At 41.6% G+C, this 24,721-nt stretch overlaps 1 protein-coding gene and 1 long non-coding RNA gene across 4 annotated transcripts in view; one reads left to right on the plus strand and one right to left on the minus strand.

Annotated features, from left to right (window-relative positions):
* LOC121276910 overlaps positions 1–24,721 on the plus strand; it is a 144,881-nt gene that overhangs the window by 65,887 nt on the left and 54,273 nt on the right. For 2 of the 3 annotated variants that reach the window (XM_041185556.1, XM_041185555.1), the window contains exons 9-11: positions 168–372; positions 9,103–9,264; positions 20,512–21,470. In XM_041185556.1, the coding sequence (XP_041041490.1) occupies positions 168–372; positions 9,103–9,264; positions 20,512–21,470 (1,326 nt within the window). The remainder of the gene's footprint in view (positions 1–167; positions 373–9,102; positions 9,265–20,511; positions 21,471–24,721) is intronic. The other variant, XM_041185557.1, reaches the window with a different exon arrangement.
* Positions 1–24,721, minus strand: part of LOC121276912 — a 66,209-nt gene that overhangs the window by 19,237 nt on the left and 22,251 nt on the right. The window lies entirely within an intron of this gene.

A 24,721-nucleotide genomic window follows, 5' to 3' on the forward strand; every position in this document is an offset into this window, starting at 1 on the left:
CTACTCGAATAATGTGGCTTGTATGTAGTTCCAAGATGCCAAGCGGTATCCATTGCTTATCCCTCAGTTTAATGTGAAAACTGAAATGTTTCAAGTAAAGTTTATTCAAAACACTTTGATAGCTTTATAAGAACTGCATAATCTCATTTTCCACTCTTTCATTGCAGATTATAACAGTTTGACTAAGCGTGTGGAGCCAGTATCTGTGCCATTGACTGGAGCTATTGCAGAAGTTCAAGAATGTGTCAAGTTAGCTGAGTTGGAAACAAACAAACTAAAAGCCACTCTGTTCAATGGAAAGAGCAAGGAAGCAAGCATGCTAAATGCATCTCAAACTCTTTCAAGACTTCCACAAAGAATTAATTCAAAAGGGTACAAAAACTAGTTCGAGACAGTACAAGTAAAATCAATATAGACTTTCCTATTTGGTTTCTTTTCAATTTCCTCTCTTAAAGGTGAACTGACTCTTGCTGATAAATAGTTCTACCAGTGCTGGCAGCCATCTACTCTTTCACCCAAGTGGCTTTTCTCAATATGTAAGCTCAGACAGTGAGTTCTGCAATGCAGAACAAACTTGGGTAGTAAAGCTCTGGCAAGTAGGTTGATTCAACTTAAACTTAACTACTCCCCATGCACCATTATCATTTGGCGAAGGCAGTTAAAATTAAGGCATTAGTCTTGAAAATCAAACTTGCATTTAATGCTGGCAATGCTTAGGTCAGGTAACAATTCTGGAGTGAAACAGAGTTAATGATTTAGGTTGATGACCCTTCATCACAACTGAGGACTAATAGAAATGTCATAGGTTTTGAGCAAGTGAAAGGGGGTAGATGGGAATGAAGAGTAAAAGGGGAGATCTGATAGGTTGGAGGGCATGAGCGATTAAATGATAAAAGGTTTCATGGTACAAATGCCACAGGGAGTGATAATGGGCAAGAAACAGAAGTGTTTGGATGAGGTGAGAACAGCTGGATAGCAGCCGTTCAAAAGCAAAGTAAATGAATAAAAGAAACCAGAAAAATAAGAAACATGAAACCGAGCTTACGATTAACTTTGTTGAACTCAGTGTTGCGTCCAGAAGAGTGCTGAGTCAAAAGATAAAGTGCTAGTACTTTGAGCTTGGGTTGAGCTTCATTGGCATATATGCAGGCCAAGGGCAAATAGGTCGTAGTGGAAGCAAAGTGGAGAATTGAAATGACAAGCTACAGGAAGATCTGGGTCACACTTGTGGACTGAACACAGGTGTTCCACAAAGCAGCCATCCAGTCTGCATTTGGTTTCCCCAATGTAGAAGAGAGTCTTACTAACTCCACTTAAGAAAGTTGGGAATGGGAAGATCGAGGATGCCCTTCCTGCCTGGAAGCCAGATGAGGCCCTTAGGTGGCCACTTAAGGGCAAGGGCCTCATCATGCCACTGCTGGTATTTTACCAGCAGCTGTGGGGGGGGGGAGGTGGGTGAAGAAATATGCCACATTGGGAGACTGCCAGGTATACCATCCTGGCCTCCCTAAAGGCTGAGGCCCTCCTGATCAGACACACTCTCACTCTTGGAGGGCCCCCTTGGTGGCATAGGCTGGACCTGCTGAAAGAGCCTGCAACCCCGCACCGCCTCCCCACCATCACCTTCCACAATATCATCCTTCCCCCCACCCCACTTGGACAATGAGAAGGGAGGTAAAAGAGCAGATGTTGCATCTATTGTGCGTGCGTGGAAAGATGCTGTAGAAGAGGGAAAGGAGCATTTGGGTAACTAAATAGTTTTCCCATGATGCTCATCAGGGAGACGTCGCAATAGTTCTCACAATCGCTGTGGTCACCATGGTTCTTGCCTGTTTCTCATGCTTGATGAATTCAGGTGGTATAGCATCATCACCTGGAACTTAACCAATGGTAAGTGAGCCAATAGCTTTGTTAATCTCCTCCAAATTGTGTTTGGTATCTAGCTTTTCCACGATGGGCAGACTCTTTGTTGTCTAGAGCTTCTTTAGTGACAGTGTTTTCCCTGGAGTACAGCTCACGGTCATATTCCACCTATCTCTCCAACTGATAATTGATGTCAGTGATGACCTCCCCTGCTTTTGTTTGCAAGAGTTGTTTTCTTTGCTGATGGGCCTGTTGCCCTTGGGATCCCATCATATGTGCCTCTTGTGTGCCCTGTTTCAGAGGACATCTGGATATTCTGTCAAAGCTGCAACCAGTATTCACTGGCGCAGCGCCTATCAGTCTGTTGGATTTTACCTCAAGCAGCTCTTTGTTTATTCAGAATCTTTTTGCTCTGATCTCTCTTGTAATTAATGAGAGCGGATTGCTTGGCTTCAATGACATGTTCTATTAAAGTGATGTTAGCTTGAACCAGTCAGCGTTTTTTTCTTTTGCTTCCCATACATTGAGAGTACAGTATTGTAGATGGTGTCTCAAAGTATTTTCCATTTCACTTATGCGATCTATGTGGGAATGCCAGAGAACGCCTGTTCAGTCGAGTCAAGGAACTTTTGGTTCTTATCTGGATAGGCGGTATGGCTGACACAGATACAAGGACAGCTTTTCTACTTTGAATAAAAAGCTTGTAACTCTTTCGAGTACAGACACGTTTCCATCTGTCTTTCAGATGAAGTTACATTGTTTCATAGTTTGCCGTTGTGAGATTTGAACTCTTGATCTTGAGGTATAAAAAGCTTGTAGTTGCATCCTGACTCTGGTGCGCACCTGAGACTAATCTGTATTGTAGTCAAAGCTGTGGTAGCTGCAGGCATCACAAATGTTGTTGAGGGAATCACATCTAGTGATGTCCAGGTCTAGCTAGTGCCAATGTCCTTGCCTTGGATGTCTCCAGGATATCTTGTGGCATGGTTTGTTCTGGGGCAAAAATAGTGTTAGGTACACAAAGCTCATACTAGCAGCAAGTGGTCTCTGTTCATTTTGATTTATCTTTCCTGTGCTGTGATGTGAGTGGAAAGTGGGCCATGCCTTATGGGCTGCGCCCACTCTTGCTTTGGAATCCCCCAGTAATTTAAGATGCTCTGTCATAAGGATTCTGCTGATAGCAGTGTTAATTTCCTCATAGAATTGGTCTTTTGTCTCTGTAGCAGAGCACAGTGTTGGAGCAGGGGTATTCATGAGGGTAACTGGCCCTGTTTGAGTTGAGAAGCAAATAGAGAGGGCACTTTCTGAACCATTTGTTGAGGGCTCTATCACTGAAAAGCAGTGAGTTGCTTGCAATGGAGCTTACATCCTGCTCATGCCTTTCCTCTGAAGTTTTTCCCTCCCAGATGAATGTGTGATTTTTCTTTCAGTGATCCACTTTCAGCCTCCCTAGAGGGGATAAGACTCACTAAGTCAATATTCAGCTTATCAAGTTCCATATTGGTCATTGCAATCTTGCAGGTGTTGTTGCAAGTTGTCTGTCAGTGTTGTGCATCTGTTACTGATGTTCCAGCTCTCCAATTGAAGAGTTGGCATCTTTTTTGTTTTGTTTGTCTGCCTGGTGCAATAGATTTGGTTCACTTGTTGAGCAACTTTTGAGTACCCATTGAAGCAGGTGGACCATGGTAGGGTCAGCACCTTATGAGTTGGGGGCTGCCTAGCTAAGCGTGAGATAGCTGACCAGTGGTACATGATTGTCCCTCACATCTTTGGAGACAGCCTGTAGCATCTGTTCTCTATACCAATTAATTTGGGCTTATCCCTCATAACTGCTTCTCTTAGTTAACACCATTGTGTTTATGCTCTGCAGTGGAACTTGAGTGCCCTCCCCAGGGCTCAAGCCTGGCCAGTTGGGCCTAAAGATATGCTGAGCACGACAGCTTGGTTGAAGGAGTTTCCAAAAAGATGACATATTTAGGCATCAGGCTGACTTTGGGCTCCATTCCAGATTTTTTGTCAGGGTTTCCTCCCTTAATCATCGTCTCTCTCTCAAGGTATCCAAAAGGCAGTGAGGCTATTTGCCCATAGCTAGGAATTTGGTTCATGAGTGCTAGGCATGTCCACATGCTGATGTAAAAGCAAAGTATTGTGGATGCTGAAAATCAGAAATAAAAGCAGAAAATACTGGGAAAAACTCAGCAGGTCGAACAGCACCTGTGGAGACAGAAACAGAGTTAACATTTCAAGTGTGTATGACCCTTCTTCAGAGCTGCTGAAGAAGGGTCGTCTAGACGCGAAACGTTAACTGTTTCTCCCTCCATTAATGCTGTCAGACCTGCTGAGTTTTTCCAGCATTGTCTGTTTTTACGTCCACACGCTGGTTGGCCAACGTTGTGTGTGCCTGAAACTTTAGCCGAGGGCTGTGAGGGACCCAGTTTTAGTATGTCACTATGTGGAAGCACAGCAGAGGACTTGAAGATGGAACAGTGTGTATTGATAGGGAGAGACTCTCGTTTTTGCATTGCTGCTAGCCAGTGTTGCAGGCTAAAAATGAGAAAGAAGCACACTAGCGCACATAGAACGCAAAGCACATTAACCCTCTCTAGCCCCACACTAGGCCTATCACATCAACCTGTTGGACACACATTAAAACATGACCATAGATAAACAATGGGAAACATTTAAAGAAAAGTTCAAAATGTTCAACAAAAACACCTTGCATTAAAAAGAACTCGAAGAAAGATCCATCCATGGCTCACTCCAAAGTTAAGGATGGTATTGGATTGAAAGAAAAGGCTTATAATGTTGCAAAGAATAGTAGTAAGCCTGAGGATTGAGTGCATTTTAGAAACCAGCAACATACAATCAAAAGGTTGATGGGGAGGTGAAAAATATGGAATGAGTGTAAACCAGCCAGGAATATAGAAATGGATTGGAAGAACTTCTGCAAGTATATAAAAAGGATGACAGTAGCGAAAGTAAATGGTGGTCCATTATAGGCATTCTCAGCAGATTGGATGTGAGCAAGTGTAACACCACTATTCAAGAAAGGGGAGAGAGAGAAAACAGGGTACTGTGGGCCAGTTAGCCTGACTTCAGTCATTTGAAAAATACTAGAATTTAGCACTTAGAAAATCATAGAAAATCAAAGTCACGTGGTTTTACAAAATTGTGTTTCGCAGATTTGTTAGGTTTTTTTTGCAGATGTAATTAGTCAGTAAGATAAAGGTGGACCAGTAAATGTTGCATACTTGGATTTCCAAAAGGCATCTAATAAGATGCTGGACAAAAGGTTAAAATAAGGAGCCATGGAATTGGGGACTGATAAATCAGCGTGGATGGAAGATTGGTTAACAGACAGGAAGCAGAGAGTAATGTATCTAAGATCAAAACCAAAAGTAATGTATCTAAATTTGCTGACAGTACAAAGTTAGTAAGTTGTGAGGAGGATGCAAAGAAGCAGCACAAGAGTTATAGCCTGGTTATATGAGCAGGCAACAAGGTGGCAGATTGAGTATAATTTGGGGAAATATGATATATAGAAAAGCAGAATATATTTTAAAAGGTGTGAAACTAACTTGTTGATATTAGTGAGATTTGGGTGTACTCATATAAGGAACATAAAATTAATATGCAGGAATAGCAAGCGATTAGGAAGGCAAATGGCATTTTGGCCTTTCTTGCAAAGGGATTGGAGTGCAATTATATGGAGCTTTGATACCACACCTGGAGTACTGTATGCAGTTTTTTTTCTCCATATCTAAGGAAGGATTTTCTTGCCTTGGAGGTGGTACAACAAAGGTTCACTAGGTCGGTAGGGTTGCCCTATGATTAGCTGACTAAACTGGGCCTATACTCTTAAGTTTAGAAGAATGAGAGGTGATCTCATTGAAACATACAAGATTCTGAAGGGGCATGACAGGGCCTGAAGGCTGTTTCCCCTTGCTGAGGAATCTTGAACACAGAGGCACCTCAGTAAGAGGTTGATCATTTAAGACTGAGATGAGAGTTCTCTTCACTTTAAGGGTTTTGAATTTTTGGAATTCTGTACCACAAATGGTTGTGGATGTTCCATTGTTGAAGATATTCAAGACAGAGATTGATAGATTTTTGATCTTTCAGGGAATTGAGGGATATGGGGAGTGGGAGGGAAAGTGGAATTAAGGTAGAAGATCAGCCTAAATGGTATTGAATAGAGGAGCAGGCTTGACTGGCTGACTGGTCTACTCGTGCTCCTATTTCTAATGTTCTTATGTTGAGAAAATTGCCCTGTCATTTCTTGTTGGTTGGGCATAGACAGATGCTGCTGTTAACTCCTATTCCAAACAGGACCCTGGCCGACTGACCAATGAGATTTGAACTCTCAGAATGTCAGATTTTTTTTACAATTGATACACATTGTTTTCTGCAAGAGTCTCCCTATACCATCTGCAGATTTCAATGTTAATAATAGATGGTTCCTCCAAAGTCAGCTATTGTCAAAACATTTTGAATATCTTGATTCAGGTTCTCTTTTCCCAATACCCCTCGCCTGTGCTTACCTCAACAGATACCTTCTGTAGCATGAATCTTTTTCCTATAAACTGAAAACAAATCTGCTGCTGTTGCTTGTAGCTACTCCTGCCAGGAGATCTGTCATCATGGAATGCCAAGCTTGTCCATCTTGTGCCATCCACCACTTTGTGTCATCCGTCATCAAACTACACCTAGGTCAACCCCTCTTTCTGCTGTCCTCCACTTTACATTCAGAAGAGGTCTCTATACCTTTTCAGCTCTGATCAAATGGCTAAAAAACTGACATTTTCTTTTCTGGATGTCACTTTTTAGAGTTCTTTTTGCTTCTTGCTATTTCAAATATCTCTTCATTTGCCTGATGGTCAGTATGTGGAATTTTTAGCATACGTCTTAGCATCCATGTTTCAAAGGCCTCTATTCTCTTCCACAGATCTTTACTTATTGCCCAAGTTTCTGAGGCATATAGGAAAGTGGATCGAGTGTAACATCTTATGAGCTTCTTGTTAACACATCTTCAAAAATTACTTCTGGCTACCTCTGTGCTCCTAACTTCTGCATCACATGTGCCATTTTCTTTTATCATTTGCCCAAAATATATGTACCTGATCCAGAATGACACCATCCATTTCAATTTTCACTCTAGTTTCTTCTAATGTATTCCTTCCAATTACCATTGTTTTTGTCTTTTTGGTGTTCATACTAAACCTTCACATGTTTAAAAATATGGGCTATACAGACCACTAGGCAGGCAAGTAACTCTTTTGCTATAAATTTTGTTGCTGGATATTCATAGGACTTCACCGCATCTTGCATCATTTTGGAAGACATTTTTTGCAACTAATGTATTAAATTAGATTTGCTTATAAAATGAAGAAGCAAGTAATGCTGGTGAGACATTATGCAGTAGTTTAACCATACCAAGGTTCTGGAGACTGGTGTAGGGGCAGAATTTGGGAAAATGTATTTTTATCTCCACATGATTTAGTTTTATCTTTACCTTTGTAGGCTTATTTTGCTGAAGAAAATTTAGCCATATATCATGGCTTTGTAAAGAAAGAAATGATTTATTACTTAACAGAAAATAAGCATCGGGATTAAACAGCATCTTCAGTTCATGCGTGATTTGGTAATAAATAAAACACCATCTGACTCTTAAAAGTGCACCTGTTTAGGATGCAAAATGTCTATCTGCCAAACTCAGAAACAAATATTTTTATACTCCTGGTTTTGCTCGGGCTTGTTATGGCCTTCTCAGTACATAATTTAGACATGGCTGTGGTTTAGTACCTGGTTTTCTGTTGTAGTCGGGCCAGGCATTCCAGAAGCAATCTTTAAACCTGCCTCCAGGTAGTCAGCGGTGAAGTAGCAGAGCAATGAGCAATACTAGGGGAGATCTTTGTTATTGCCTTTGTTCCCATCAGCCTTGACTATTTCAGTATTGCCCTGGCCGGACTTCAGTCTTCCACACTACATAAACATGCTCATCCAAAACTCTGCTGCCCATATTTTAACTTGCACCAAGTCTCGTTCACCCATCACCCAAACTGGCTTCCAGCCTGACAATCCCTCAGTGTTAAATTCCTTATCCTGTTTTCACGGGAAGAGGAATAAACTATTTGCTCCTTGCGCTTGTTCCTCCATTCAATGAGAAAATGATCTGATCTGATTTGCCCCTTATCTCTATTACCTTTAGTTAACAAGAAATCGATTCATCTCAGATTTAAAATTAACAATTGATCTATTATCTACTAGCATTTGCTTCAGAGAGTTCCAAACTTCTTCTACCCTTTGTATGTAGAAATGTTTCTTAACTTCACTTCTGAAAGGTCTGACTGATTTTTAGACAGTGCTCCCTATTCCTAGACTCTCCAATCAGTGGAGATGTTTTTTCTCTATCATACCTGTCCCCCTTGATACCATGAATACTTTGATCAAATCATCCCTCTTACATTCGAGGGAAACACAAACCTAGTTTGCGTAATCCGTTTTTCCAATTTAACTCTTGGAGTCCATGTATCATTCCGTTAAATTTATGCTGCGTTCCCTCCAAGGCCAACATATCTTTGGATGACCACATACTTATCTACATTGAAATCTATTTGCAATATTTTTTTCCCATTCACTTAATCTGTTAATATCTTTGTAATTTTATGCTTCCGTCTACACAGTTAATAATGCCACCTATCCATGTGTCATTGGCTATCTTGGATATGTGGCTTTCTTTCCCATCATTTAAGTTTTTAATGAATACAGTGAATAGTTGAGGCCCAGATCCTTCTGGGACACTACTTGTCTCAATCTGCCCATCACCTTTATTCTCTCTCTTGCTACAGAGTCAATTTTCTAATCAGATCAATAATACTCCTTCAAGAGACTCACCTTTGGATACATATTCACAACAGGGCTATGGGAAAAGTAGATGAATTACATTAATTCAATAGCTCTTTGAAGAGCTGTCACAGGCACAATCAGATGAATGGCCTCATTCTGTGCTGTATCATTCTAAATTTTAACACATTGGCAGTTGCAGTTTGGGCAGTGTTTGGCACTTGCTTGGTAATCTCTAGCCATTACTGTGTCATAATTCTGCAGAAAGGAGCGTCAAATTTAAATGTATAAATTATAGTTTAAGAAATGTTTTCTTTTACAAGTTAGTCCTTTCCTCTTAAATGCTATTTTTTCTTTTGGGTTGTTGCTAAGTTGTTCTCATCAACTGTGTTGCAGACCAAGCTTGAATGCAAGTGAAACACCTGCAGCTTTCAACAACAAATGTATGAATAATAAGCAAAAAGAGTGCCCAACTGAGAATGCTATCCCTTCCACCTCAGCAATTGGAAAACAGAAGAAAGAACAAACACCTCGGCTCCCTAATAACTTTGGGATAAAGTAAGTCATGATGCCTTCTTTATCAGAATGTTAATGTGATCTCTTGATATAGCTTTTAATTTTTTTTAATTATTCAAAAATGAATAATTGAGGTCTGATTTAATAAATGATCAAAGAACTAGTTAGCCAAGCATTGAACCATATATTTATAACACGTAAGGAAGCCATATGGCTTACTGCTTGTGCTGGGCTAGAGCAGTATGTTTGAATTTTCAAGTCCAATACCATTTTTCATCAGATGAGCTTTGGAACTTTTTCTACGTTCAAGAGGCTATGCAACATTGGAATCTCTTTCAGTTACCAAGATTCTCCACAAGTCACGAAGGAAATCTTGTGGAGAGTAATCTTTTGAAAAAAAAAAATCACACAATTTATTTTAAGACTGTTGTAACAAGCCCCCTATGTGACAAAATGGTCAGAACTTTGAGATTTACCTCAACTGCAAAACTGAAATTTTAAAAAATCATTAATTGTTCCCTGGAGAATGTCTTAGTTGGAATTTGGAAAAAAAAAATAAGAAAATGAATAACTTTTTGTTTTAAACACTCATTCTTCAGCAATTTACTGCATGTAAGTAAAAAATTGCAGTCATGGAAGGATTAGATGCGACATAGTCTAAGAAATTTTCTGCCCTAGTTTCTCAGATAATTTACTGTACCACATTGCAGTTGTCATCCGAGGCAAGTTCTTGTACCTTTCGGTCAAGACTATTGTCTCCCACATCAGAGAAAGCTCTATTTATGTTTAACATTTTAGCTTTTCTAATTAATTTTGAATTCTAATGGTTGACCCTTGGTACAGTCATATGCAGCTGTCTTAATTGCTTAAATAGTTAAGCAAATCCATTTACCACAGAGCTGGATGTAGTACCAAACAGGATTCCTTTTAAAATCTTATTGCTGTGCACGTCTGGTGTTTTCAATGCATCCACACACGTACAGAGTTTAAATAAGACAAGGTCTGCACTGTCCCTTCCAGGCTGCTGTATGCTGCAGTGCGTCTTGTAGATGGTACACATTGCTGCCACTGTGTGTCAGTGGTGGAGGGATTGAATGTTGAAGGTGGTGGATGGGGTGCCAGTCAAGCAGGTTGCTTCATGCTAAATGATGAGAAGCTTCTTGAGTGTTGTTGGAAATGTAGGTATCCAGGCAAGTGGCACGTATTCCATTAAATTCCTGACTTGTGATTTGTTGATGGTGAACAGGCTTTGGGGAGTCAGACTGATTCCAAAAGAGATGATTCTCTTATATTTCATAATCCTGGGTTTTGTTCTTCCACCCACCTCATGCTACAAGTGGAAACATCTTGTCAAGATCTACTCTATTGAGTCCTTTCACGATCTTTCCTTATCAGATCAAAAAAAATCCCCAGCCTGTTGAGCCTTTCCTGATAGGTTTACAGTCTCAGTTCTGGAATCATCTCTTCTGGAATCAGTCTGACTCCCCAAAGCCTGTTCACCATCAACAAGACACAAGTCAGGAATTTAATCTAATACATGCCACTTACCTGGATATGTACATTTCCAACAACACTCAAGCTTCTCATCATTTAGCATGAAGCAACCTGCTTGATTGGCACCCCATCCACCACCTTCAACATTCACTCTCTCCACCACTGACGCACAGTGGCAGCAATGTATACCATCTACAAGATGCACTGCAGCACCTCACCAAGGCTCCTTCGACAGCATTTCTAAACATATGATCTCTATCACTTAGAAGGACAAGAGCAGCAGATGCATGGGAACACCACTATTCAAGCCACTGATCTTCCTGACTTGGAGCTATTTTACCATTCCTTCACTGTTGTTAGGTCAAAATCCTGCAACTCCCTTCCTAACATCGCCATGGGTGCACCTACACAACGTGGACTGCAGCAGTTCAGGGTGACTCGCCATTACCTTCTCAAGGATAGTTTGGGATGGGCAATAAATGCTGGCCTAGCCAGCAATGCCCACAGACCATGAAATAATTTTAAAAAAAAAGATCCTTGTAAATCTTTTGTACTTTCTCCAGCACTTCTAATTAGTAATATGGAGACCAGCACTGCACATACTACTCAAGTGTGATTTAATCAAGGTTCCATGTAAATTCAACAGAACTACTTTTTAAAATATCTAGTCCTCTAGAAATTAATTCTAGTGCTTTGTTTTTACTTTATGGTTTTTTTAACTTGTGTTGCTACTTTCATGATTTGTGAACCTGTACCCCTAGATTCCTTTGCATTTTTACCCCATTTATACATTTATTTTCAAAGGATTTTCTTTTCCTCCTCCAAAATGCACCACCCTGCATTTGTATCGAATTAGTTTCCAATTTGTATGCCAATTCTGCAAGCTTGTTAGTGTCTTGTACTTTGTCGCAAACTTCCTGAATATTAACTATACACTCAATTTGTTATTATTTGTAATTTTGACATTGTAAGTCAGGAATGCAAAGTACATCTAGATCATTTATGTCACTGGTGAACAACCAGAGTCCCAATAATAACCCTTGTGGGACATCATTTCCTACCTTCTGCCAGTCTAAGTAACTGCCTTGAACCAAAGTTCTCTTGTTTGAACAGTGCAGATCGAGGAGATAAAAGGACAGGGGCTGCATCTCCTGTGCTTGCATGGAAATGCGCTTTAGGAAGCATGGTGACCAACTGTCCCGAATATCATATAATTCAGTGTTTGTCCCACATTCCAGGACATGACTTCCCAAGGTGCAAATTATCCTGGATTTTCTCTCCTGAAGCCTTTTCGCCTGCGCATGTGTCGGTTGCAGCAGCTGGTGATCTGTGAGCGGGGCTGTTCAGCAGGTGCTCAGGGAGGGGGTGGGGCAGTGGGGTGTTGGGAGTTGGGAGGGGCAGAGGTGGGAGCAGAGTGTTATGAGCTGGCATCAGTGTAGGTTGTACAGCAGTAGTGTCACACGTCCACCATGCCCAAGTGTCCCTTAATTTTTCCAATGGGAATTGGCCACCCTAGGGTGGTCAGGGTGATTGAGGAGTGGCCCAGGATGTTGTGGAGAGAACAGTCCCTTTGGAATGCTGAAAGAGGACAGGAAGGTGTGTTTGTTGGTGGCATCACGCTGGAGTTGGTGGAAATGGCAGATGATGATCCGCTGAATACAGCGTTTGATAGGGTAAAAGCTGAGGGCAAGGGAACCCTTTTTTTCTTATTCATTTGTGGGATGTCAACGTCACTGGCCAGGCCAGCATTTATTGCCCATTCTTAATTGCCCTTGAGAAGGTGGTGATGAGCTGCTGCCTTGAACTGCTGCAGTCCCTGTGGTGTAGGTACACCCACAGTGCTGGTGGGGAGGGAGTTCCAGGATCAGTGAAGGGAGGGTGATATATTTCCAAGTCAGGATGGTTTGGAGGGGAACTACCAGGTGGTGGTGTTCTTATGTATCTGCTGCCTTTGTCCTTCTAAATGGTAGAGGTTGTGGGTTTGGAAGGTGCTGCCTAAGGAGCCTTGGTGAGTTTCTGCAGTGTATTCTGTAGATGGTACACACTGCTGCCACTGTTCATTGATGGTGGAGGGAGTGAACGTTTGTGGATGTGGTGCCCATCAAGCGGGCTGCTTTACCCTGGATGGTGTCAAGCTTCTTGAATGTTGTTGGAATCCCACCTATTTACATTTTTAAATATTTTTAAATCTTTTATGCTCCCCCCACCCCCACTAGAGCTATACCTTGAGTGCCCTACCATCCATTCTTAATTAGCACATTCGTTTAGATAATATCACCAACTTTAACACCTGTGTGTTCTTTTGTTCTGTTGTCTGTGACATCTTTTGATGATCTGCTTCTATCTATCACTGTTTGTTTGTCCCTACAACCACACCAACCCCCTTCACTTCTCTCCCCCCACCCAACCCCGCCCCCCCCCCCCACCCCCAACACACCTTAAACCAGCTTATGCTTGGATTCACTCAAGTTCTGTCGAAGGGTCATGAGGACTCGAAACATCAACTCTTTTTTTCTCTGCCGATGCTGCCAGACCTGCTGAGTTTTTCCAGGTAATTCTGTTTTTGTAACAGGAAACAGAGTTGGCATAAATGGGTCATTTTCTGGTTGACAAGTTGCAGCGAGTGGTGTGCCACAGGGATCAGCGCTTGGGCCTCAACCTTTTGCAATTAATATTCATGACTTGGATGAAAGGACCAAAAATATGGTTGTTAAATTTTCTGACGACACAAAGATAGATAAGAAAGTAAGTTGTGAAGAGGACATAAGGAGGCTACAAGGGGATAGAAATAGGTTAAGTGAGTGGGCAAAGATCTGGCAAATGGAGTATAATGTGGGAAAATGTGAAATTGTCCATTTTGGCAGGAAGAATAAAAAAAAAGCATATCTAAATGGTGAGAGATTGCAGAGCTCTGAGATGCAGAGGGATCTAGGTATCTTAGTGCATGAATAGCAAAAGGTTAGTATGCAGGTACAACAAGTACTTAGGAAAACTAATAGAATGTTATTGTTTATTGCGAAGGGCATTGAATATAAAAGTAGAGAGGTTATGCTTCAGTTATACAGGGCATTGGTGAGACCACATCTGGAATGCTGTATGGAGTATTGGTCTCTTTATTTAACGAAGGATGCAAATGCGTTTGAAGCAGTTCAGACAAGGTTACTAGACTAATAGTTGGAAAGGGAGGTTTGTCTTCTGAAGAAAGGTTGGACAGGCTAGGCTTGTATCTGCTGGAGCTTTTGAAGAGTAAGAGGTGACTTGATTGGAATATATTAGATCCTGAGGGGTATTGACAGGGTGGATGTGGAGAGAATGTTTCCTCTTGTGGGAGAATCTAGAACTAGGGGTCACTGTTTAAAAATAAGGGGTCTCACATTTAGAACAGAGGTGAGGAGATTTTTTTTCTGAGGGTCGCGAACCTTTAGAAATTTCAAAAGGCAGTGGAAGCAGAGTTTTTTGAATATTTTTAAGGCAGAGGTAGATAGATTCTTGATAAGCAAGGGGGTGAAAGGTTATCAGGGGTAGGTGAGACTGTGGAGTTGAGGTTACATCAGATCAGCCATGATCTTATTGAATAGCAGAGCAGACTCTTAGGGCTGAGTGGCCTACTCCTGCTCCTAGTTCGTATGTTCATATAATATTTTTGTTAAGGTGATAGATGAGTCAGAGGATGAAATGAAACTGCTGAGGAAGGAGCTGTGGCTATAAAAGCGTGTTTTGGTAGATACCTGACCAAATGCAAGGATGGAAATAGAAAGCAATGAAGGTGAACAAGGGAGAAGAGACAAACTGAAATCCTGTCCGAGAGAAGAGTAGAATTTCTTCAAAGTGATCATTCCTAGAAGAGAAGTGGAATTAATTAAACATTAATGCATACTGCGCATGTTGGAAATATGAAATAAAAACAGAAAATGCCGGTAAAACTCAGCAGATCGTATAGCATCTGTGGTGAGAGTTAAAGGGCAGGTGTTGCATCTCCTGCGCTTGCATGAAACGTTGCCGTAGGAAGGGGATGGGATGTTAGGGGTGATTGAGCAGTTGACCAGGGTGTTCCAGAGGGAATGGTCCCTGTAATGATGGGAGGTCGGGGAAGATGTGTTCGGTGGTGGTGTATAAATGGCGGAGGATAATCCGTTGAATACAGAGGTTGCTGGGATGGAAGGTGAGGACAAGGGCAAAGAAGAGTCATATCGGACTCGATGTGGTAACTCTGTTTCTCTCTCCATAGACCCTGCCAGACCTGAGTTTTTATACGCTTTTTGTTTTTATTCCGGATTTCCAGCAACCACAGTGTTTTGCTTTTATTTGTTAAGAGAAGGTTGTGTCTGACAAACTTGATGAATTTTTTGAGGGGGTAACAAGGAGGGTTGATGAGGTTAGCACATGTGACATAGTCTATATGGATTTTAGCAAGGCTTTTGACAATGTCCCACAAGGCAAACTGGTCAAAAAAATAAAAGTATGAGATTCAAAGGAAAGTAGCAAGCCGGAACTAAAATTGACTTGATGGCAGGAAGCAAAGGCTAATGGCAGATGTTTTTGTGACTAGAAGACTGTTTCCACTGGGACTGCACAGTGCTCAGTACTAGGTCCCTTACTTTTTGTGATATATATCAGTGATGGAGATGTAAGTGCAGGCCGCATGATTAAGAAGTTTGCAGATGATACAAAAATTATTTATGTGGCTGAAAGTGAGGAAGAAAGCCGTAGACGGCAGATAGATATCAACAGACTGGTCAGTGGCTGGAAGGAATGGAATTCAATCTGAAGAAATTTGAGGTAATGAATTTTGCGGGAGGGGGTGGGGGGCAAACAAGGCAAGGACATGCACAATAAGTGGTTGTATATGGAGAAATGTACAGGAACAGAGAGAACTTGAAGTGCATATCCAAAGATACCTGAAGGGAGCAGCATTGGTAGATAAGGTCGTTCAGAAGACACTCAGGATATTTTCCCGTTATTACCTGAGGGATAGAATATCAGTGCAGGGAAGTTGTGCTGAAACTTATAAAACACTAGTTAGGCCGCAGCTGGAGCGGACCATTCTGGTCACTGCATTTCAGGAAGGAGTTGATTGCACCAGAGAGAGTAGAGAGGAGATTTACAAGAATGGGACCAGGAACAGAGAATTTTAGTTATGAAGAAAGATATTGGATAGGTTGGGTTGTTTTCTTTGAAACACAGGAGGCTGAGGGGCGATATAATTGAGGTATGAGAATTATGAGGAGCTTAGAGTGAATAGGAATACTCTATTCCCCTTAGCAGACAGGTCAATAACCAGGGGGCAAAGATTTTGGCAGAAGCATTAGAGGGGAGTTTGAGAACTTTTTTCACCAGAGGCGGTGGGAATCTGGAGCTCATTGGCTTTTAAAAATTCTTTCACGGGACGTGGACATCGCTGGCATAGCCAGCATTTTTATTGCCCACACCTAATTTCCCTTGAGAAAGTGGTGGTGAGCTGCCTTCTTGAACCACTGGAATCCGTGTGATGTAGGTATAAAAACAATGCTGTTTGGGAGGGAGTTCCAGGATTTTGATCCAGTGACAGTGCAGGAACGGCGATGCATTTCCAAGTCAGGATGGTGGCTGGCTTGCAGGGAGCTTCTCAATGGTGCTGTTCCCATGCATTTGCTGCCCTTGTCCTAGGTGATAGAGCTCAAAGGTTTGGAAAGTGCTGTCGAAGGAGCCTTGGTGAGTTGCTGCAATGCATCTTGTAAATGGTACACACTGCTGCCACTGCGCATTGGTAGTGCAGGGAGTGGATGTTGGAGGCGGTGGATGCAGTGCCAGTCAAGCGGGCTGCTTTGTCCTGGATGGTGTCGAGCTTCTTGAATGTTGATGGAGCTGCATTCATCCAGGCCAGTGGAGAGTATTCCATCACATTCCTGCCTTGTGCCTTGTAGATTGTGGACAGAGTTTAGGGAATCGGGATGAGCTACTCCCCACAGAATTCCCAGCCTCTGACCTGCTCTTGTATCACAGTATTTGTATGGCTATTCCAGTTCAGTTCTGTTCAATGGTAACCCCCCGGATGTTGATAGTGGGGGATTCAGCGATGGTGTTGAAAGTCAAGGGCCGATGGTTAGATTCTCTCTTGTTGGAGATGGTCATTGCCTGGCACTTGTGTGGCATGAATGTTACTTGCCAGTTATCAGTACAAACCCGGATATTGTCCAGTTCTTGCTGCATTTGGACAGGGACTGCTTCAGTGTCTGAGGAATCGCGAATGGTGCTAAAATTTGTGCAATCATCATCCCCACTTGTGACCTTATGATGGAAGTAAGGTCATTGATGAAGCAGTTGAAGATGGTTGGACCTAGGACGTTATCCTAAGGAACTCCTGCAGCGGTGTCCTGGAACTGAGATGATTGACTTCCACCAACTACAACCATCTTCCTTTGTGCTAAGTATGACTCCAACCAGTGAAGAGCTTTCCCTGATTCCCATTGACTCCAGTTTTTCTCGGGTCCTTGATGCCACACTTGGTCAAATGTGGCCTTGATGTCAAGGGCAGTCACTCTTGTCTCACCTCTGGAATTCAGCTCTTTTTCCCATACTTGAACTAAGGCTGTAATGAGGCCAGGTGCTGAGTAGCCCTGCAGAACCCAAACTAAGCATCAGTGAGCATGTTGTTTTTGAGTAAATGCCACTTGATAGCCCTGTCGACGACCCCTCCCATCACTTCTTGATGACCAAGAGTAGACTGATGGGGTGGTAATTGGCCAGGTTGGATTTGTCCTATTTTTTTGTGTACAGGACACACCTGGGAATTTTCCATATTGCCGGGTAGATGCCAGTGTTGTAGCTGTACTGGAACAGTTAGGCTAAGGGTGCAGCTAGTTCTGCAGCACAAGTCTTGAGAATGATTGTTGGAATGTTGTCAGGCCCCATAGCCTTTGCAGTATCCAGTGCCTTCAGCTGTTTCTTGATATCACGTGGAGTGATTCAAGGGTGGTAGAGAAAGAAGTGCTCAGCACAATGAAAAAAATACTTGGATACAGACTTGAAGTGCTGCAGCCTACATGGCTATGGGTCAAGAGCTGGAAAATGGGATTCGGCTGGAGCGCTCTTTTTTAGCTGGCACAGACACAAGAGGTTGCATGGCCTCCTGTGCCATAAATTTTCTGTTTCTGTGTTTCCATTTCTTGAAAAGATTCAATAAAGTTGTGCGAGCATATCTTATCCCTTTTGGACTCATGTTAACTATTTCATTATATTTTTGGTTTCCAGATGTTTTTCTTTTAACACCTTTTGAGTAAACATTTTAATCTCTTTATGGCCATTCACTTTAAGCTAACTGGTTTTTGGCTCCCTGTGTTGTGTTTTCCCCAAACAGATACAATGCCTCTGTTATCTCTTCCTTAATTTCTTTGAGTATGCACAGATGCAATCCATTTGGACAAGTAGTTTTATCCTCTCATTGTTTATGTCCCTCCAATCTATCTTAATTGTCTTGATATTGCCACCTTGTGAAATCATTGTGTTCTTTCAGTACTAAGTTATGAAAACAAAATCTGTTATGTGAAAACCTAGATTTAATGTACAAACTTAGAGATTTTCCCAGTGGTGAGAAACTGAAGGGCCTGGTGGTTTGCTTACAATTAATTTGCAAGATATGGTTTATCTTTTTAAGAAATTGTATATGATGACACATAAGGCATTAGGAATTCTGGAATTAATACCTCGCTCACCAATCCATGCTGCTGGATTGCTAGTATTGCTGATTTCTCTGTACCATTTTCATGTTGTCATCTTGGTTGCTTCAGAATCAACAACTCTCAGGAGGGTGAGTTGTTCTGTCAAGTTGCTGCAGATGACTTCAGCTATCTGAAGTGTTGCCTCAAGATCTCAATGGTGTATTTCATAACTCTAATAGCCTGAGCTTTGTTACACTGCCCATCCTACTGTTCATTTCTTTTAAAACTAAGGGTGGCATAGTTGTCTGGGTTCAAATTAAAACACCATGAGAGTTCATGGGGAAGCAGGTACTCTGCTAGTGGTCACATACCATATTCACATTAAGAGACTAAATTCATTTTTGGATCAGTAGGCCACTGGTTTCTGTAAAAGTCTGAATGGCATGATACAGTTGACCCCCTGATCTCTCTAATATCTGACAGTGATAATTGTGGTGATATCATTGTTTGTGCTAAATTATGCATCTTCACCGCCTTAATTAAGTAACACAGCTGATGTCACCTCTGCCAGCCAGGCAAGCACCTGATGTATAAAAGTAAACAGCTATGCTGACTTTGGGCAACGTGATTGCTATACAGATGTTGCAAATTGTCGAGGTTATCCTAAAGGGGTTGGGCACAGTTCTTGTCACTAATTCCCTGTTAAACCTTAGGTACATCCCTATTGCCATTACCAGATAACTTTGTGCGACAGTAGTAGAGGGTTCAGATTTAATGCTATGCCTTGTGTTTCTGATAGCTTTCTCTAGCATTTGTTGGTCCTCCTTTGCCAAGTTCAGAACCACTTCCTATAATCCAAAAAATTAGGAAGTGGGAAGAGATTTTCCCATTAAATGTAGATTTTAACTTTCACAGTAGCCTTTCCATTATTTCTTTTATTTCTTGGGATGTGAGTGTCACTGGCAAGGCCAGCATTTGTTGCTTATCCCTAATTGTCCATGAGAAGACTATGGTGAGCGCCTCCTTGGACTGCTGCAGTCCATCTGATGTAGGTCAAACTACAGTTCTGAAGGGAGTTCCAGGATTTTGACCCAGCAACAATGAAGGAATGGCAACATTGTTCCAAGTCAGGATGGTGTGTGGCTTGGAGGGAGAACACGCATCGGCTACCCTTGTTCTTTGAGGTGGTATAGAGGTCATGGGTTTGGAAGGTGCTGTCGAAGCAGCCTTGGTGACTTGCAGCAGTGAGTCTTGTATCTGGTGCACACTGCTGCCACTGTTTGTTAGTGGTGGAGGAAGTGAATGTTTAAGGTGGTGGATAGATTCTGTTGAGCTTCTTGAGTGTTGTTGGAGCCACACTCATTCAGGCAAGTGGAGCACATTCCATCACGTTCCTGACCTGTGCCTTGCAGATCGTGGTCAGGCTTTGGGGAATCAGGAGATGAATTACTCGCCCCAAAATTCCCAGCCTCTGACCTGCTTTTGTAGCTACAGTATTTACATGACTGGTCTAGTTCAGTTTCTGGTCAATGGTAACTCCCAGGATGTTGACGATGGAGGATTCAATGATAGTCATGCAGTTGAACATCAAGGGGAGATGGTTAGATTCTGTCTTGTTGGAGGTAGTCATTACCTGGCACTTGTGTGGTAGGAATGTTACTTGTCGCTTATCAGCCCAAACCTGAATGTTGTCCAGGTTTTGCTGCATGTGGACACAGACTGCGTAAGTATCTGAAGAGTCGTGAATGCTACTGAACACTGTGCAACCATCAGTGAATATCCCCACGTCTGACTTTATGATGGGCGGGATAGTTATTGATGAAGCAGCTGACGGTGGTTGGCCTAGGACACTACCCTGAGGAACTCCTCGAGCAATGCCCTGGAGCTGACATGATTGGCCTCCAACAAGCATAACTAAATTCTTGCCATCCCAATTGACAGAGATGAATGTAGCGAATGAACTAATGTTTAATTTGGCAATAGGCACTAATATGAAAAAAAATCCTCCTACAGCAATTGAAAATAGATGGTAAGACAGCATTTTATCAAATTCCCAACATTACTGGTCACTATTGTGCATTTACGTCAGTAATATACTAACAATATTCTTTAGACCAGAGTAGAAACTGATCACTTGTTTAAAACCTTTTTTTCACAGGCCAGCTGTTCCTGCATTACCACAACCAAAAAAGGATATTAATATTCCTTCAGCAACAATCCATGAGTTTGAGTTTGAATTGGAAGAGGAGGAGAGCTTCTGTTTTGAGTCATGGATTACAATACCAAAGAAAGCCATAATCCAGGACCCAGCTGGACAGGAAAAGAAATCTGTCTCAGCTGCAAAGAAAACAAAAAAGAAAGAAAGAGTACAGAAGACAGAATTAACAAGAAAAGAAGCTATTGTTCCATTAAAAAAGAAAATTGACGAAAAGCAGTTAGCTCTGAACAAAAATAAATGGTCAAAAAATGAAAATCAACCAAAAGGATCTGGAAAAAGATCTAAACGTTTGTTGAAAAATAATAAAATTGTTGTCAATACTGAGAAAGAGGAACAAGAAATACAAAATGAATCCTTATTGCATTCCGAACGCTTGTTATCTCCCAAACAAAAAAAATTAGGAGGAAAAAAAAGAGGAAGACCAAGAAAAAAAACTGTAGTTGAACCTGACAGAGCTCAAGGGCAAGAGGAATTACAAGAAGATTTTCATGTTGATAGTGAAAACAGAAATGAAAAGTCCAAACTGTCTGGGGAAGATGCGATTACTTACAAGAAGCTCCCAGAATTTGTAAGTTCAGTAAATTTGCCATCATCCCACCCTAAACATTTGGCATCCAAGCAAACAGAGTTAGAAGATAAAAAGCGAGGACCACAAAGAAAAAAATCTATGGGTAAGTCTGACGCAGCTGAAGGACAAGAGGAATTACAAGATTTCTGTGAAGTGTCCTGTCTTTCTGAGGAGGATATAATAACTTCTAGGAGAATCTCAGAGTCTGAAAGTTCAGTAAATTTGCCCTGGCTGCAAACTGATGAAAAAAAATCAAAGCTAACTTTATTTGCAAAACCGCGAACTCAAAATAAAAAGAAAACAAAGAAAGGACAGAAACTAAAATCAACAGGTAACTTTTTTCATTTGACCATTTATCTTTCCAATAGTATTTTGGGTCGCCTGTTTATTTATATGAATAAAATTTAAAATAGATATTGTGATCTAATAATTTGCTGTTGAGATTTCACCAGTCACCATCGGCAACATCTGTGAAGTTGTTCTACATATTAACTGCCTGTAGGTTGCTATTTAATGGCTATTCTGATTCAAAAAAATTAGTGAATATCTTTAATTTTCAACAAGAGTTGAAAACGTGAGGAAGAGGACAGTAACGTTTCCGATATTTTAGTTCCTAAACAGATTGTGTTTCACCATGTGGACTGTGCTTGCACTTGATGTACACAGCTTGCAGGAAAGTACAATTAATTTGTGAAAAATATCTAAATGTATAGAAGCACTGTCACTAAATCCTTTAATTGGAGAAAGGGCCTCAAATGTACACGGTTTAGAGAAGAATATTTATATTCAGGACACATTCAAATAAATATAAGCCTTACCTGGCTTGGGATCTGTACTCTGTACGCTACTTTATGTATATTCAAATGTTTTTCTTATTAAAGATGCAAGTTATTTTAGCGGCATCTGCTTCGTCGATGTCAGTCAATTAAGTTTATCTTCCGACTAGGTACTTTACAGCCTTCCGGACTGAATATTGAGTTCAACAACATTAGATCATGAACTCTCTCCTCCTTCCCCACCCCCTTTCCGATCCCCCCTTTTCCAATAATTTATATATATTTTTCTTTTCCCACCTATTTCCATTATTTTTAAATGTATTTCCATCCATTGTTTTATCTCTACCTTTTAGCCTATTTCAATTTCCGCCCCCCCCACCCCACCCTCACTAGAGCTATCTGTCCCTTGCTCGTCCTGCTTTCCACCCTTAATGTCCCCATTAGCACATTTCTTAGCTAATATCACCACTGTCAACACCTCTTTGTCCTTTTGTCTATGACATCTTTTGGCAATCTCCACCTATCACTGGCCCCCCCACCAACCAGCTTGTATTTCATCTTTTTTCTATTTTTCCTTAGTTCTGATGGAGAGTGATTTGGACTCGAAACATTAACTGTATTCCTCTCTGCAGATGCTGTCAGACCTGCTAAGTTTTTTCCAGGTATTTTTATTTTTGTTTTTATTTTGGATTTCCAGCATCTGCAGTTTTTTGCTTTTAATTTAATTAAGTTTCTGTGACTGATTGTATGCCATATGGCACAGAGTCTTTTTTTGCCATATTTTAGCGTGGCTGCTCAATTTATTTAACCTCAAATAATTGCCTCTTCTCCAAACATTAACACTTTTCTTATTATTCATTCATGGGATGTGGATATCACTAACAAGGTGAACTGCTGCAACCCTGTCCTTGTGCTTACAAACACCCATACAGTCTTCTTAGGGAGGGAGCTCCAGGATTTTAGCCCATTAATGATGAAGGAATGGCAAATGATTTCCAAGTCAGGATGGTGTGTGACTTGGAGGAGAATTTGGAGGAGCTTGTGTTTCCATGCACCTGCTGTTCTTGTCTTTCTAGATGGTAGAAGTCATAGCGGAAGGTCTGTCAAAGAAGCCCTGGAAAATTGCTGCAGTGTAGCTTCTAAATGGTACACTGCAGACATGGTGTGCCAGTGGTGGATGGATGAATATTTAAAGTGTTGGATGGGTGGCAATCAAGCAGGCTGCTTTGTCCTGAATGTTGTCAAGCTTCTTGAGTGGTGTTGAAGCTACACTCATCCAGGCAGGTGGAGAGTATTCCATCACACTCCTGACTTGTGCCTTGTAGATGGTGATGAGGATTTGGGAGTCACTTGCTTCAAAATACCAGTCTCTGACCTGCTTTTGTAGCCACAGTATACCTGTACACATTTCACCTCATTTCTATTTTTCCTTAGTTCTGATGAAGAGTCATACGGACTCGAATCGTTAACTCTCCGCAGATTCTGTCAGATCTGCTGAGTTTTTCCAGCTATTTTTGTTTTTATACCTGTACACATGTCTGATTCAATTAAGTTTCTGGTTAGTGGTGACCCCAGGATGTTGATGGTGGAGGATTTGATGATAGTAGAGGCGGTTAGACTTTCTCTTATTGGAGGAAGTTGTTTTCTGGCACTTGTGAGACATGAATGTTACTTGCCACTTATCAGCTCATGCTAAAATTTTTTGCTGCATGTGGACAAAGATTGCTTTGTTATCTGAGGAGTTGTGAATGGAAATGAAAATGCAATCATCATTGACCCTTCCCACTTCTGACCTTATGATGGAGGGAAGGTAATTGATGAAGCAGCTGAAGATGGTTGGGCCTAGGAGAGTGACGGGAAGAATTCCTGCTGTGACACCTTAGGTCTGAGATGATTGACCTCCAACAACCAGAACCATCATCCTTTGTGCTAGATTTGACTCGAACCAGTGGAGAGCTTTTCCGCTGATTCCCACTGAATTTTATTTGGGCTCCTTGATGCAGCACTCGGTCAAATGCTGTCTCAATGTCAAGGGCAATCACTCTCACCTCACCTGTGGAATTCAGCTCTTTTGTTCAGGTTTGGATCAAAGCTGTAATGAAGTAATGTGGTCCTGGAAGAACCCAAGCAGAGGTTATTGGTAAGTGCTGCTTGGTAATACTGCTGATGATCTCTTCCATCACTTTGCTGATGATTGAGATTAGACCAATCAAGTGGTAATTGACCTGATTGGGTTTGCCCTGCTTTTTGTGGATAGGACATACCTGGGCAGCTTTCCATTTTGTCAGATAAATGCCAGTGTTGGAGCTGTACTAGAACAGCTTGGCTAAGGGAGTGGCTAGTTCTGGAGCACAAGTATTCACTACAGCCAGAAATTTATCAGGGCTCTCAGCCTTTGCTGTATTCAGTGCACTTGGCTGTTTCCTGATATTGTGTGGAATGAATAGAATTGGTTAAAGTCTGGCTCCTGTGATGGTGCAGACCTGAGGCAAAGGCCAAGTTTATCATCCACTTGGTACTTCTGGCTTCAGATGGTTGCAAACACTTAAGCCTTGTCTTTTGCACTCATGTTGCTGAGCTCTGTCATCATTAAGGATAAGGACGTTCAAGAAGCCTCCTGCCCTCTTTAGCTTTTCAATTGACCACCACTATTCATAACAGGACGTGGCAGAACTGCAGAGCTCTGATCTGATCCATTGGTTGTGGGATTACTTAGTTCTGTCTGTTACAAGCTGCTTCTGCTTTTGGCATGCAAGTAGCCCCGTCTTGTAGCTTCAGCAGGTTGGTACCTCATTTTTGGGTAGGC

The sequence above is a fragment of the Carcharodon carcharias genome, chromosome 4, assembly GCF_017639515.1.
Source record: "Carcharodon carcharias isolate sCarCar2 chromosome 4, sCarCar2.pri, whole genome shotgun sequence".
NCBI lineage: Eukaryota > Metazoa > Chordata > Chondrichthyes > Lamniformes > Lamnidae > Carcharodon > Carcharodon carcharias.